Source organism: Perca flavescens, chromosome 9 (assembly GCF_004354835.1).
Source record: "Perca flavescens isolate YP-PL-M2 chromosome 9, PFLA_1.0, whole genome shotgun sequence".
In the NCBI taxonomy this organism is placed as follows: Eukaryota; Metazoa; Chordata; class Actinopteri; order Perciformes; family Percidae; genus Perca; species Perca flavescens.
In genome coordinates, this window is record NC_041339.1 from 28,562,294 (window position 1) to 28,574,869 (window position 12,576).

Here is a 12,576-nt window from a genome sequence, read left to right on the forward strand (position 1 = left end):
AGTGTATACCGGAAATATTTTCACTAAATAATTGGTAAAAATTATTTTTGAGTGTATTTACACCGTACGGGTCATTTTGACCCGTAACATCATCAATGTAATTATTTTTCAACATAATACGAGGGTTAAGAACAACATATTCAAGATATTTGTTCAAATAAAACAGGAAGGAAAACAATATACACATTTTTCAAAGTATTGTACTGTGTGGCTGTACTTGTACTGGCCATTATCATTCCTCACAAAGCAGAGAAGGATAAATAACTGTTGGTGGGGGGAAAAAATCTGTGAAATTAAATCCATTACATCCACATGGCCTGTCATAGAATTTCAATGCACTTGCGAAAGTTTGAACTGGGTTGTCAATATGCTTCATCATCTTTCACTAGATTATGGGAATTTCCAGTATGCTGACATTGCTGAATTGCTATTATAGAGTCTCATTTGTTATCAGAAGTGTTGAAACATACACTTGCTACAATGAAAACAAGCTCTCACTATTAAGAAAAACACACTGTGCACAGTGGCAAATGAAGGTCATGCGTGTTTGTGAAATGTTTCCCATGCCTCTGAGAGTCATTTCTCACATTGCCTTACGGAAAAACCTTAGAAAACGTCCTGCATTGTGTCTCATTTGTGTGTGTCTGTGTGTGTGTGTGTGTGAGAGAGAGAGACAGAGAGAGAGTCAGTCACGCCTCTTTATCCGTCTGCACATATGCACAGCCTATTGCCTTGAGACAAAAGGGGTCACACAGTTAAACATTGTTGGAGTGATGACGGACAGCAAACTGAAAGCACAATGCACAAGGCAGCGGGCTGTAGGGGCTGGTATAGACTAGCACCACTCTCTCTCTCTCTCTCACACACACACACACACACACACACAGCAAACAGCAAACAGCAATGTTCAAGCTACTTTTTTACAACACAGAAATCCAGTAATCCCTATTTACATGCATCTGTCTTTTGACCCACAGTATAAAGTAGCAAGGGCAGGTTGTGTATTGATGCATGACAGCATGAAGAGAGGAGCAAAGCGAAGAGGGAGGCAGCTCGGATACTGTGGAGAGAGGACTGAGTGGGAGGAGAGAATTCACAGCTTTTCTGTCAGGCCGAGACAGAGAATATATTTGAACACAAACGATTTAAACCACACAAAAATGTGTTCAGCTACAACTTTCTGCAAGTCCAAATGAAATTTGAATATACATATTTTCCCCAAATGTTTATCTTCAGTATCTGAAGTGTGTTCAAAATGTGTACTACAAAAATATTTATATCTGTATCTCAGAATAATGGTAATGGGGTTTGGCATTTCTAATGTTCTATGTCAAAGCTCAGCTTTAGTTTGACTGTCACTTATCTGCTACAGGTTTTGGTCTCTGTAAATCCAAAAACTTTCACTTTTTAGGTGGGTGGGTAATAAAAGCTTAAAGCTAAAAGCATAAAGCTCAGGGCTTCTTAAGCCAGGAAGAGGAGCTTGTGTCCTGGGGAAACAAAAGACCCAAGAAACACGTGTTCATGTCCAAGGAGTACTACTTAAGGGGACCGGTGTTTTAAATCCAAACCACCTAAACCTGCCCGAACTTGACTGTCATCACTGCATGAACTGCAATGGCCCCTGAAAGGATGGTCACCTCACGGTGCTCTGTAGCCGGCTGACAGTCACGTTTTGTCAGCTAAACTAAAAAAAAAAAAAAAATCATCTTAGAAACAAACCAAAAAATAGTATTCCAAAACAAGATACAAAAAATGTTTATTTCCAAATACATCCCTTTGCTTCCCATCGACAAATAGTAGTGGATAAATAAATGCAAATACATGATAATACACAAACACACTTATTAACAATCCTCATTGGTATCAGAAAACTGTTCGCCACCCAAGATAATGGAATGATTACAATATGTTGTAATTGTACTTAACAGCAGAGATGCAATAAATCAACAGAGGACTCTCTTCTTTGCTGTTGGCAGTGCAGCTGAACTGATGTGGTGCAATGCATGCACAACAGAGGGAGTAAAACACACCACAAACTGCCTTGATGAAGTATATGGGCCTGCAGAGGTCAACATATAAAACAGATAAAGAGTCATGGAAAAACAATTACCTCAACATATTATCGATGTTCTCAGATTCTGCAAAGAAATACCTGCAGGTTATTTTACTTTTGTCCTGCCCCCCTCCCCTCCGTTTTGTCCAAACATTTTCCACAGGGGACTAACTAGTACAGTATACAGTAAGAACACATAAATATGACAAAAAATCTGCAACATGCTCATTCCTTCAGTCTCTGCCTCAAAGGTGCAAGCTGATTTCAAGCACGAGGACAAGGTTACAGGCCCCATGAGAGCGCGTTAATGGTATTATGTTACACTGCCAACGCCTCAGACCATACTGTGCCTTATTAATCATTGATCTGGTCGCTGGTGTTAGTTTCAGTGCACTGGGGATTATTTTCACAGTGCTCAAGGCGATGATACATAGGCAATTCTTTTAAGGCAATGAATATATGATATAAAAGTTCCGGAAAACATACGCCTTTGAGAGGGATGGAGATTAACAACAAATCATAAAGTGGTTATTAAGGACAAAACAAATGAAGAATAAAAGCCCTTACAGTTAAAAATGCTAACAGGTGTACCAAGATGTGGTCTAGTGGTTAACATCCTGCGTGGAGCAACAACTTTCTCTACAAAAAAGAATCAAATCTGATGGAGTACATGGCACACTTATCATTGAGAAAAAATCACCCATATGCAATATTCCAGCCCTTTGAGAAATAAAAATTCTCTCAATTATCCATCACACTTACTGTGTATTGGCACTATTTTTTGGGTTTGCATGTTAGACAGTAAAAGCTACATGTTTCAGTGGAAAAGCAAAGATAATGCACCAAATTCTATATTTTAAAATGTTTCTAAATGTTTTCTTTTCTGAGGATATGTAGTTAAAAATAATGTATTTTCTCTAAAATTGTGCTCTAAATTAGCATTAAGGGGTTTCACATTAGCAGTGAGGAGATGAGAGCTTGCCAGAACCAGACAGTGTCACAAAGTTATCAGTTCATTATTCCCACATTAAAACATTTTGCTGGAGTCCTGAGGAGCCCTTAAAAAAAAAAAAAATCACAGGTCAGAGGTCATGCAACAGCCTTTCCCGTCTTGAGTTGAGAAAGTCTTATAGGAAGGGATGACATCTCCTTTCCGTTCAGGGTGAGAAACTCATTTCATGTGTCCTCATGCGCTTGTCCTCTGCTGTCCATTGCAGACAGGCCCCAGCCAGAGAAACAGAGAGAGGAGAAGAGAGAAGAGAGGAAGACAGACAGAGGGAGAAAATATCCATTCGTCTAGCAGCGTCTGTGCCCTTTACTGTGTCCGGAGCTGGTAATCTGCCAAGAAATGTAACGGCAGAGCATTAACACAGCTTTCTTCCCCTCATCACTCCTGCACATCACATCATTGCCAATCTGAGCCCCATTAAATCCCTAAACAAGATTTGCACGAATACTAGCTGTCGCTGCTTTCCACTAAATCACATTACCAACATTTAACACATGCCTTTCTTAGATAGATATTTAATACTCCATGTCTAAACTAGACTGAAATAGAGTGTTAAAATCACATTTATTATTATAAATACTGGCAATATCTGTTCCAATGACAGATATTAATGCTACAGCCCCCAATGAGATCTTAGACAAAAGTGTATTTCCACCTTTGTGGTTTTGGGAAGAAACTTTCTGTTCTGGGTTCTGGTCCAGAGGTAAGAAAACCTCAACTGCAACATCCATGGTTTTATATTAAAAAAAAAACATGGTCAATAAATCACATATATGTGTGTAATAACTGGATGTCCAAAAATATCCAAATGCCATGAAGATTGCTATCTGAAATTGCATTACTTCAATGAATGAACCAATACAAAAGTAATTTCATCCACAGCTTCCGGTCCAATATCCACACACAGCATACTCTACCTTGCACTTCAAGTTATAAATGTACCCACAATCCAAAAATTGCATGCAATATAGATAACATTTTATACACTTTGACGCTTACAAACTCTGCTTATTAATTTCAGGGCATCTGTGAAACAGCATCAACATTCAGCGGCCACTTGATTCAAAGATCCAGCTGCAGTGTGATGCTGTCCGATCATAATCTGACCTGACAGTCTGATAGTCGTGAAATTACTGCTGTACGGCTGTTAAATGCCGGTTCATCACTCATTAAGTCAGCACAGTCAGTCTACAGTATCAGGGTATTGTTTAATCAGTGCGAGTGTGTTTGCATGTAGTGCTGAGTGAAATGCGATCAGCGCTGTCTTCTCTGCTCCTCCCGCCCCATGTTGCTGATGGTAACAATAAGAGAAAGGTGATAGCGTATCTCTCCAGTTCCCCCAACTTCATCACTGTTCTTTCTCTCACTCTTACTCGTCCCCTGTCCTCCTCCTCCTCTTCTCTCTCTCTCTCTTGCTTCCTTGCTGATGTTACAGCAAGGCGATAGTGAACTTGCCTTTCGCTGAGTGCCACCCTGGGAGCTTCCTGGCACTTTGTGGCATCATTCAACCTCCAGCAGCCCCCGACTCATACCTGACACATCCAGGTAATGGAAATGAAGGATGTTATAGAGTCAGGTTTATCTCTCGGGCGTATATGGCAGATATGAAACTTAAGGATTTCTGGCAGTGGTCCAGTGGAGGTATTTGGCTTCCATCGCCATCCCCCCATTATAACTAATGAGCTAGTAAGTAGGATTTTGCTGCATTCTCATCAATATACTGTGGCTTTAATGTTGAAATGTGCAATTATGTGTGATATATCCACAAATCAACCATGTGTTTAAGGTAGAGATGTAGCTACTTCAACATGTTTTCCAGGTAAAATCTCAAGATAGTGGGGTGATAAAAGTTCAAAGCTCACTAACACTGAAACATCTCTTGGTGTCACACATGAGTTTGACAGATGCAGATTCAGAAGAGTTCATTCCCAGGGCAGAGACTGAATCTACAGATCCCAGGTACCAGCTTCGCTAAACAAACTTGACTGCACTGGCTCAGCTTTACCATAGCCCTGTTAAAAATCTGGACAACTGAGAAAGAAAGAATTTGACGCCACAAGCTAGAAGGCTTGTAACGTGTCTATCCTTGGCATCACGTGTGGTGTCAGTCTAAGCCCCTTAGGTCATGGCTCATGATGATAGAGCCAGGTAATGGATATGATGGATGTTATACAGCTGGGTTCACTCCTAGGGCAAACACTGAATAGTGATGGAGAAAGACTGATCCTTACACTGCTCTCACAAGGAAAACATCATATTTAACCCCGGGGTAACCTCCGGTGATTTGCTAATGGCTACAGGCAAAAAAAACATCCTGTTTTTAGGGAACATGAACTAAAAATTAATTTAAAAAAAAACAGCAAAACTGGAGTTCACAAGTCCTACACAATGTGGCACTGGATGTTCGTTATTAAAATTCACTTTAATAAATCAGATGTGTTTGAACATCGAACTTCAATGTGTGACGGCCCCCAGAGTCCTGTTGCCTTGGTACGATGGCTGGATCTCACTTCCCTTATTTGATAGCTCCTCAAGTCCTCGGCTGAACTGGAAGTTGTTCTGGCCCACCTTCGTGAAGGCCGTCTCAAAGCTCTTATTCCTGCCCCGAGGAGCGAGCATCGAGGAGGGATCTCCGAGGAGATATGAACAAGGATACACAGAGCAGCCTTCCCGGAAGCACCTGAAAGCCGCTGAGCCATTGACTTTAGACCAGGTTTTTGTTGGTCAATGGCGCGATCACTTCCCCCTGCCTCAAGATAGCAATACGCCAAGAATTCACCTGAACACACCTGAGGTCTGACTGAGCTGAGGTCTGACTGAGCTGAGGTCTGACTGAGCAGAGGTCTGATTGAGCAGAGGTCTGACTGAGCTGAGGTCTGATTGAGCTGAGGTCTGACTGAGCTGAGGTCTGATTGAGCTGAGGTCTGACTGAGCTGAGGTCTGACTGAGCTGAGGTCTGATTGAGCTGAGGTCTGACTGAGCTGAGGTCTGATTGAGCTGAGGTCTGACTGAGCTGAGGTCTGACTGAGCTGAGGTCTGACTGAGCTGAGGTCTGATTGAGCTGAGGTCTGACTGAGCAGAGGTCTGACTTAGCTGAGGTCTGACTGAGCTGAGGTCTGATTGAGCGGAGGTGTGAGTGAGATGAGGTCTGACTGAGCTGAGGTCTGACTGAGCTGAGGTCTGACTGAGCTGAGGTCTGACTGAGCTGAGGTCTGACTGAGCTGAGGTCTGACTGAGCTGAGGTCTGACTGAGCTGAGGTCTGATTGAGCGGAGGTCTGATTGCGCTGATTGCCCTAACGGGGAACACCTGGCCAGTGTTCCTGTGTGATTTCAGCCTGCGTGCCCAGATGCCAGTGTGTCAGTCTCCTCTCACCAAGCTGTTGTTACTGTACCTTTTTTGTTTTACACTGGTTCATGCACTTCACAGTTACCACTGCATTCATGCACCCTCGGACAACACTGATTCTGACTTCCACACGTTGTAGTTATGCTTTGTAATTTACTTCAATACATTTCAGTTTATTTTTGCTCAGTTTGGTGTGCATCTACCTCCTTTGTTGCGGCCACGTAAAAGTGCTTTTTTTGTTTTGTTTATTTTGCTCTTCTCTGAAAGGAGATGCTGATGTCAAGCAAATCTGAACAAACCACAGTCACACAGTTGTGATGAGGCCGAGGAGTTGATTTTTAAAGTTGTTAAACTCGTTTGTTTTATTGAAAACTTTTATTTTGATTGTTGATCATTTTGTTTTTTAGATAAATAAATAAAAGCAGATTTACTATGGATGCAACAGTCACTGCAGGCTGCCACCTTTGCACCACAATTCCTGACCTCATGTTACCTTACATAAAAAAAATATCCCAATGAGTTCCATATGGTTTTGTGATTTAAAATTTGGTAAAAAGCGAGTTGAGGTGTCAGAATATGTAGTGTGTGTGTGTATGTGTGTGTGTGGGAGGGGGTTATGGGTGTTTGTTCTCACCTCCACTTTGTGTGATGTAGCGCACCCATGGTAACGCCTGGTAACCGCTCTTCTCTATGATCTTAAGGTAACGCACCTAGGGAACACAGACAGGTTAAAAATAGTTATTTCACTCATTGAGGCACAAACACACACCAACATCTACTTCATATAGTCTGTGTGCTTCAGTGTGTTCATGGCAGCCCACTTAAACCGTCTTTGTCCATAGGAAACCATGTATCTCCATATTTGGTGATTATGAATTTATCAGATAAATTGAATGACTAAACGTTCCTTTATGGGTTGAGAAAATGTTTCTAAAAATAATAAATAAACCAGTAAAAAAACAACATTTGATTATCTAAAAAAACTACAAAACTTAACTGTGTGCTGCATTTGTTTAGCTAATGAAAGGCTTTGTTTCGGAGATACATGGTTTTTACAGGATAGTGACAAAATCTAAAACCTGAAGCACCTTAGGCTTGTTATACTCAGGTGGTGATCATTTATATTTCATATTGTGTAATGGGTGTTAATAAGGGGTCCAACCTGAATCCCAGACACAGTGAAATAAGGGATCTCAAAGTTAACTGTGATTGGTCTCTTTGCTTCCAGCTCATCGCTATCCACACTGGGTAGCCCAAAATGCGCCCGCATCATGTACTCCTTACCACCCTACACATGCAAAAAAACAAAAAAGAGAAGAGGACCACAAAGCTGTTACTGCATCTGGAGGCCGAGAACATTCAGAGTGATGTTAACAAAGCTGCTGAGATAAAACGGTTTAGTTGGTTTGATGAGTTCTGTTCCCAGGAGTCTGGCTTTAATTAATAAGGTTATGTCTGAAAACAAGACAAACTTTATTTTCATGGCAACGTGAGACAACTCCCATGTCACATCAAGGTGAATCAGATATCATGTGATGGGATTTAGCATCTGCCAGACATATCTAGGCTATAAACACAACATTCAGGTTAATCATTCTTCATAACAGGAACACATCGTCCGAGCACTCTGTTAGTTTGCTGTTTGGTTTTACTTGCTTTGAATCAGTTTCCATTTTGACTTCAAAGCCCTTGAAACTTTGGTTTCAAATCACAATTTCTCTATAACATTGAAGAGTTATGACTAAATAAGCAACCAACAAAGTTAATCTATTTAATCAGGACTGTGTGGATGTGTTCTTATTGGTTTTGATTGACAGTGGCCTGGCAACAAAAAGCAAACAACCCACTAGTTGTCATCACATTTTTTTGTTTTTGTCAAATGTTGTATGCTGTCGTTTGTGACATCACCTTTTTCACCGCCCACTTCAAACCAGCAAGAAGAGCTCAGACAAAACTTTCTCCTTGGATATAACCCAAACTGTTCTCTGGCAGATAACTGCATTTTTCCCCTTGCCATTATACGGTTGCTGTGAAAAACCTTATTATCCCTATCCGTGCCTACAGCTGATAAGAAGATATTTCTTTTTTTGCATAATGTAATCGTTAAAATAAATGAGAAATCTGTGAAAGATGCACACATTCATGCTTATAAAATAGCTGATGGCAAATTGACTCATTTCTAAAAGCTTTATATACTTTCCGTGTTACAGGAGGGTAATGTTTGTGGACCGGGATTGTAAATAACTGGATGGAGCTGAAGGCTGGCGGACTGTGGCTGAGTGTGTTTATCAGTCTCTTATCACAACAAGCCACTACTTTATCTTTGTTTCCTCGAACCTCCATCAAAAATTACAAGTTGAGTAGGGTTTCTTGTGAGAATATGCAGTTTTATAGAGTCCAAAGGTTGATAGTGACCACGAATAATGTGCTGCAGAGTCATACGCCAGCTGGATAACAATCCATCACCAGTAATGGTAATTCTTAAGCCTCCTTGACAGGCGGAAGGTGTAATGAATTACTGAGGAGATATCAGAACTTGACAGATAAAAGGAACCTCAACTGAATTAATTTTTTTTTTTATAAATGCGTCTTTTGAAGAGTTTATATTTTGGTGACAGCAGAGACCGACGACATCATTATAAAAGAAACAGCAGAACATGGAGAAATAAGATGTTATTGTGTGTGTGTGTGTGTGTGTGTGTGTGTCTGATCATAATGTGATAAATGGCTACTGTCTAAATCAGAGTCAGAATAAAAACAACTTAATTTTCTGACACTGGGACGTTTGTAGATATGAGGTATCTTCAGTGGTAAAAGAAGTACTCAGATCTCCACAGTACAGAAATACTCTGTTGCCAGTCCTTTACTTCAGTAAAGTACAATAGTATTAGCATAATACTTAAAGTAGCAAAAGTAAAAGTACTTATAATGATGAGAGAGAATGGCCCATTTCAGAATAATGTATATTACAGTATATCATTGGATTTAAATTACTGATGCATTAATGTGTACATCACTTTAATGTTGCAGCTGGTAAAGGTGGAGCTAATTTCAATTACTATATACTGCTAGTTAGCTTCAATGAAGTCTTATGATGCAGAGTCTTAAGTGCAAATATAATTTATTTGCTGATTATACTTAGTATTATTAATATGGTTCTGCAAAGTCACTAGTAACTAAATTCATCATATAAATAGAGTCAAAAGTACAATATTTGTCTTTGAATTGTAGTGGAGTAGAAATATAAAGTAGCAGAAAATGAAAAGTACAGGTGCATCAAAAAAGTTCCTTATTCCCCACTGTGTATTATACTGATGCTGATCTGCCTTTAAAACCAGACAGTTGTTATAGTTAGTATAGTTATAGTTGATATACTGTAAGCTGTAATATTTTGTTGCAACACTAACAGGGAAAGACTTGATGTTCCACTGCACCACGCTCTTCTCGGGCACCCACTTGGCGCTGCCTGTGCTGGTCTTGAACTTGGGTGAGTCAGCATCACTCGGCACTGGCACCAGAATGGACACATTGTTGGCAGTGGACCGGCTCTTAAACTGACTCCGAGCCTGTGGAGGGTGACAGAGGACTGATTTCAAATGTCATCTGACACCTTTACAATAAACAAAAAAGCATGCACATCCAAATTCAAAATGGAGGAGGTCTTTACGATTATGCACGCTGTAGTCTATATCCACGACGTTTCACTTCCAGGAAATTCCACCGGATGCACGTCTTTTCGCCGATGTCCGTTTCCTTCCGCTTTCTTTGTGTTGGAATTTTAAACCACGGTCGATTCACGAGGACTACGGTTAACTGCTCCTCAGATTTCTGCATTGTAAATCCAGACAGCTAGCTAGACTATCAGTCCAATCTGAGTTTTCTCCCACACGACTAAAACAACTTTTGAACGTACACGTTGCACCAAAACGAGTTCCTTCCCGAGGCTATTCTGCAGCGGCTCCGGGCAGAGCTTAGCCCATGACGATTGTGATTGGTTTAAAGAAATGCCAATAAACCGGAGCACATTTTTCTCCCATCCCGGAATGCTGTGTGGACTGGCCAGACGCTCCTCTGCGGCGCTGTGAAGGACGGCCTGGCAAAGCGAGACTATGCACACTGTGGCTTGTTATTTTGAGTCTGTATGGCCGTCGCTGCCTCAAACAGATGGTATGTGGTAATCCACCTGAGAAGTATGCGTCATAAATACTAAATAAGCGAAGGGACTAGATGAGTGGCTAAGGACACGGTATTGTGTGTGTGTGTGTTTATGTGTCATCTCATCCTTACCTTCACCTTGATCTCCACGCGGCTGTGAGAGTACTTCTCAATCACGCTCTCAATCCATATGAGAGGCTTCACCTGTCGGAGACAGAGAGAGTGGTATAGGTCAGAGGGGCGAGCACAGAGCTGAAGTGCCTCGCTACAACACACATCACCGCAGTGACACAGTGGACAGGAGGGAGAGAGATTGTGTTTGTACAAGGGAGACAATAACTGCTTCGACAGCTCGCAGTTCACATACATTTCAGGCTTTCTCAAGTATCTTCTGGTTCACTGGACAGGGTGAGCGGCAACATGTGGCTGAGCAGACAAACGGGACTGCTGTTTGTCTTGAAACATATTACTTGTCATAGTAGCGGGGCATTAACAAGCATTTGCAGTCATATTGTTTATTTCTTAGTGTGAGAATTCGATGTAAGTTAATACTTTACTACAAGCAAGTTTAAGCTTTTCTTATTCTCTTTTGAGACTAATTGTGTCAGTATATCTGATGAAATAAACTTTATCGATAATGACAGCAACAGCAAATAGAATACAGTACATTTTGAACAGTAAACTTAACTGGGAGGTTAAATCAATGCAGTACAGAAAAACAAACAAAAACATTTTCAAAATTAAATAAGAAAAATAAGGGTCTAAAATACATGCTAAGGTTATAGTTACATATTTGCCAACATATACGTCAATATCTGTGATAAGACAATATCAGCAATTATCTACCAAATTACTGCAACATAAAAGTCTTAAGACATAATGTGTTTGTGTTGTGTGTGAGGAAGATGAGCTAAAGAATGAAGTAGGTTGTGATGGTAACTGTGTACACACCTTACTGTGAGACAAATGAGAAGTGTGCTCTTGGTGTTGCTGGTATGCAGGTGGTGTGTGTGTGTGTGTGTATGTGTGTGTGTGTGTGTGTGTGTTAAAGAGAGAAGTTTGTTTGTGTGTCCCACTCACTGTAGTGTTGAGGCGGTAGGACATGAGCTCGCTCTCGCCGTCGGGGGGGATGAAAGAGATGGTGCGGTCATTCTCGAAGCGTGACAGACGGACACACTGATGAAACTTCACATCCTCTAGCTCCACTGTCTTACTCTTCTCTCCTAGCACACACACACACACACACACACACACACACACACACACACACACACACACACACACACACACACACGCAAATACACAAAAAAGATTGAGAGCCTTCCACGCAGCCTTGGGGAAATCAAGGTCAAGACATTCACACACACACACACACACACACACACACACACACACACACACACACACAGTGTGCTAACAAATCCATCTGCCCCATTCTTGTCCCCCACTGAACAGTTATTTAGCTACTACACACAAACACAAACACACACAAGAATACACACTGTGTGCCTTCAACCTCCTGCCATCATCTTCTCCCCCACTGAAGCCCATTCCACTGCCTCACAAATACATCCACACCGGCACTAACAGACACACATACACAACAAAGTAAACAAATACTTTAGAATAATAATTTAAAAAAACCCACTTCTGACAAAAACACATCTGTCTGTCGTAAAGAGGCGTTTTTTTTTTTCCATTACTCTGAAAAGTAAAAAACGCAATTTGCTTTGTTGTCAAAAGCTTTCTGATTTACTGTTTGTGAAATGAATCCGCCAACTACACTAATGCAGGTCTTTTATTATGGTCTCGTTTCGTGAAATACACCTACAGGAAAGTCTTAATGCCAATGGGAGATGTCACACTGTTTTTCACCACTATATCATTAGTAATATGACTGCTTAAGTCCACAACCCTTTATCAGTGGAGGGGTTTAAAACCTGACAGACACAGATAGCTAGAGGGAGGGGGGGGTATTAATCCCGAGTTTATTGATGAAAAAACACTGTGAA

The 12,576-nt window shown here is 41.0% G+C and overlaps 1 protein-coding gene across 1 annotated transcript in view; it reads right to left on the reverse strand.

Moving 5' to 3' along the window:
* Positions 1-1,739: 1,739 nt before the first annotated feature.
* Positions 1,740-12,576, reverse strand: part of ap1m3 (adaptor related protein complex 1 subunit mu 3) — a 30,195-nt gene continuing 19,358 nt past the window's right edge. The window contains exons 7-12 of the mRNA XM_028588496.1: positions 11,645-11,787; positions 10,697-10,768; positions 9,817-9,975; positions 7,572-7,697; positions 7,044-7,119; positions 1,740-3,391 (exon numbers count right to left, since the gene is read on the reverse strand). Coding sequence (XP_028444297.1) covers positions 3,369-3,391; positions 7,044-7,119; positions 7,572-7,697; positions 9,817-9,975; positions 10,697-10,768; positions 11,645-11,787 — 599 coding nt within the window. The 3' untranslated portion in view covers positions 1,740-3,368. The remainder of the gene's footprint in view (positions 3,392-7,043; positions 7,120-7,571; positions 7,698-9,816; positions 9,976-10,696; positions 10,769-11,644; positions 11,788-12,576) is intronic.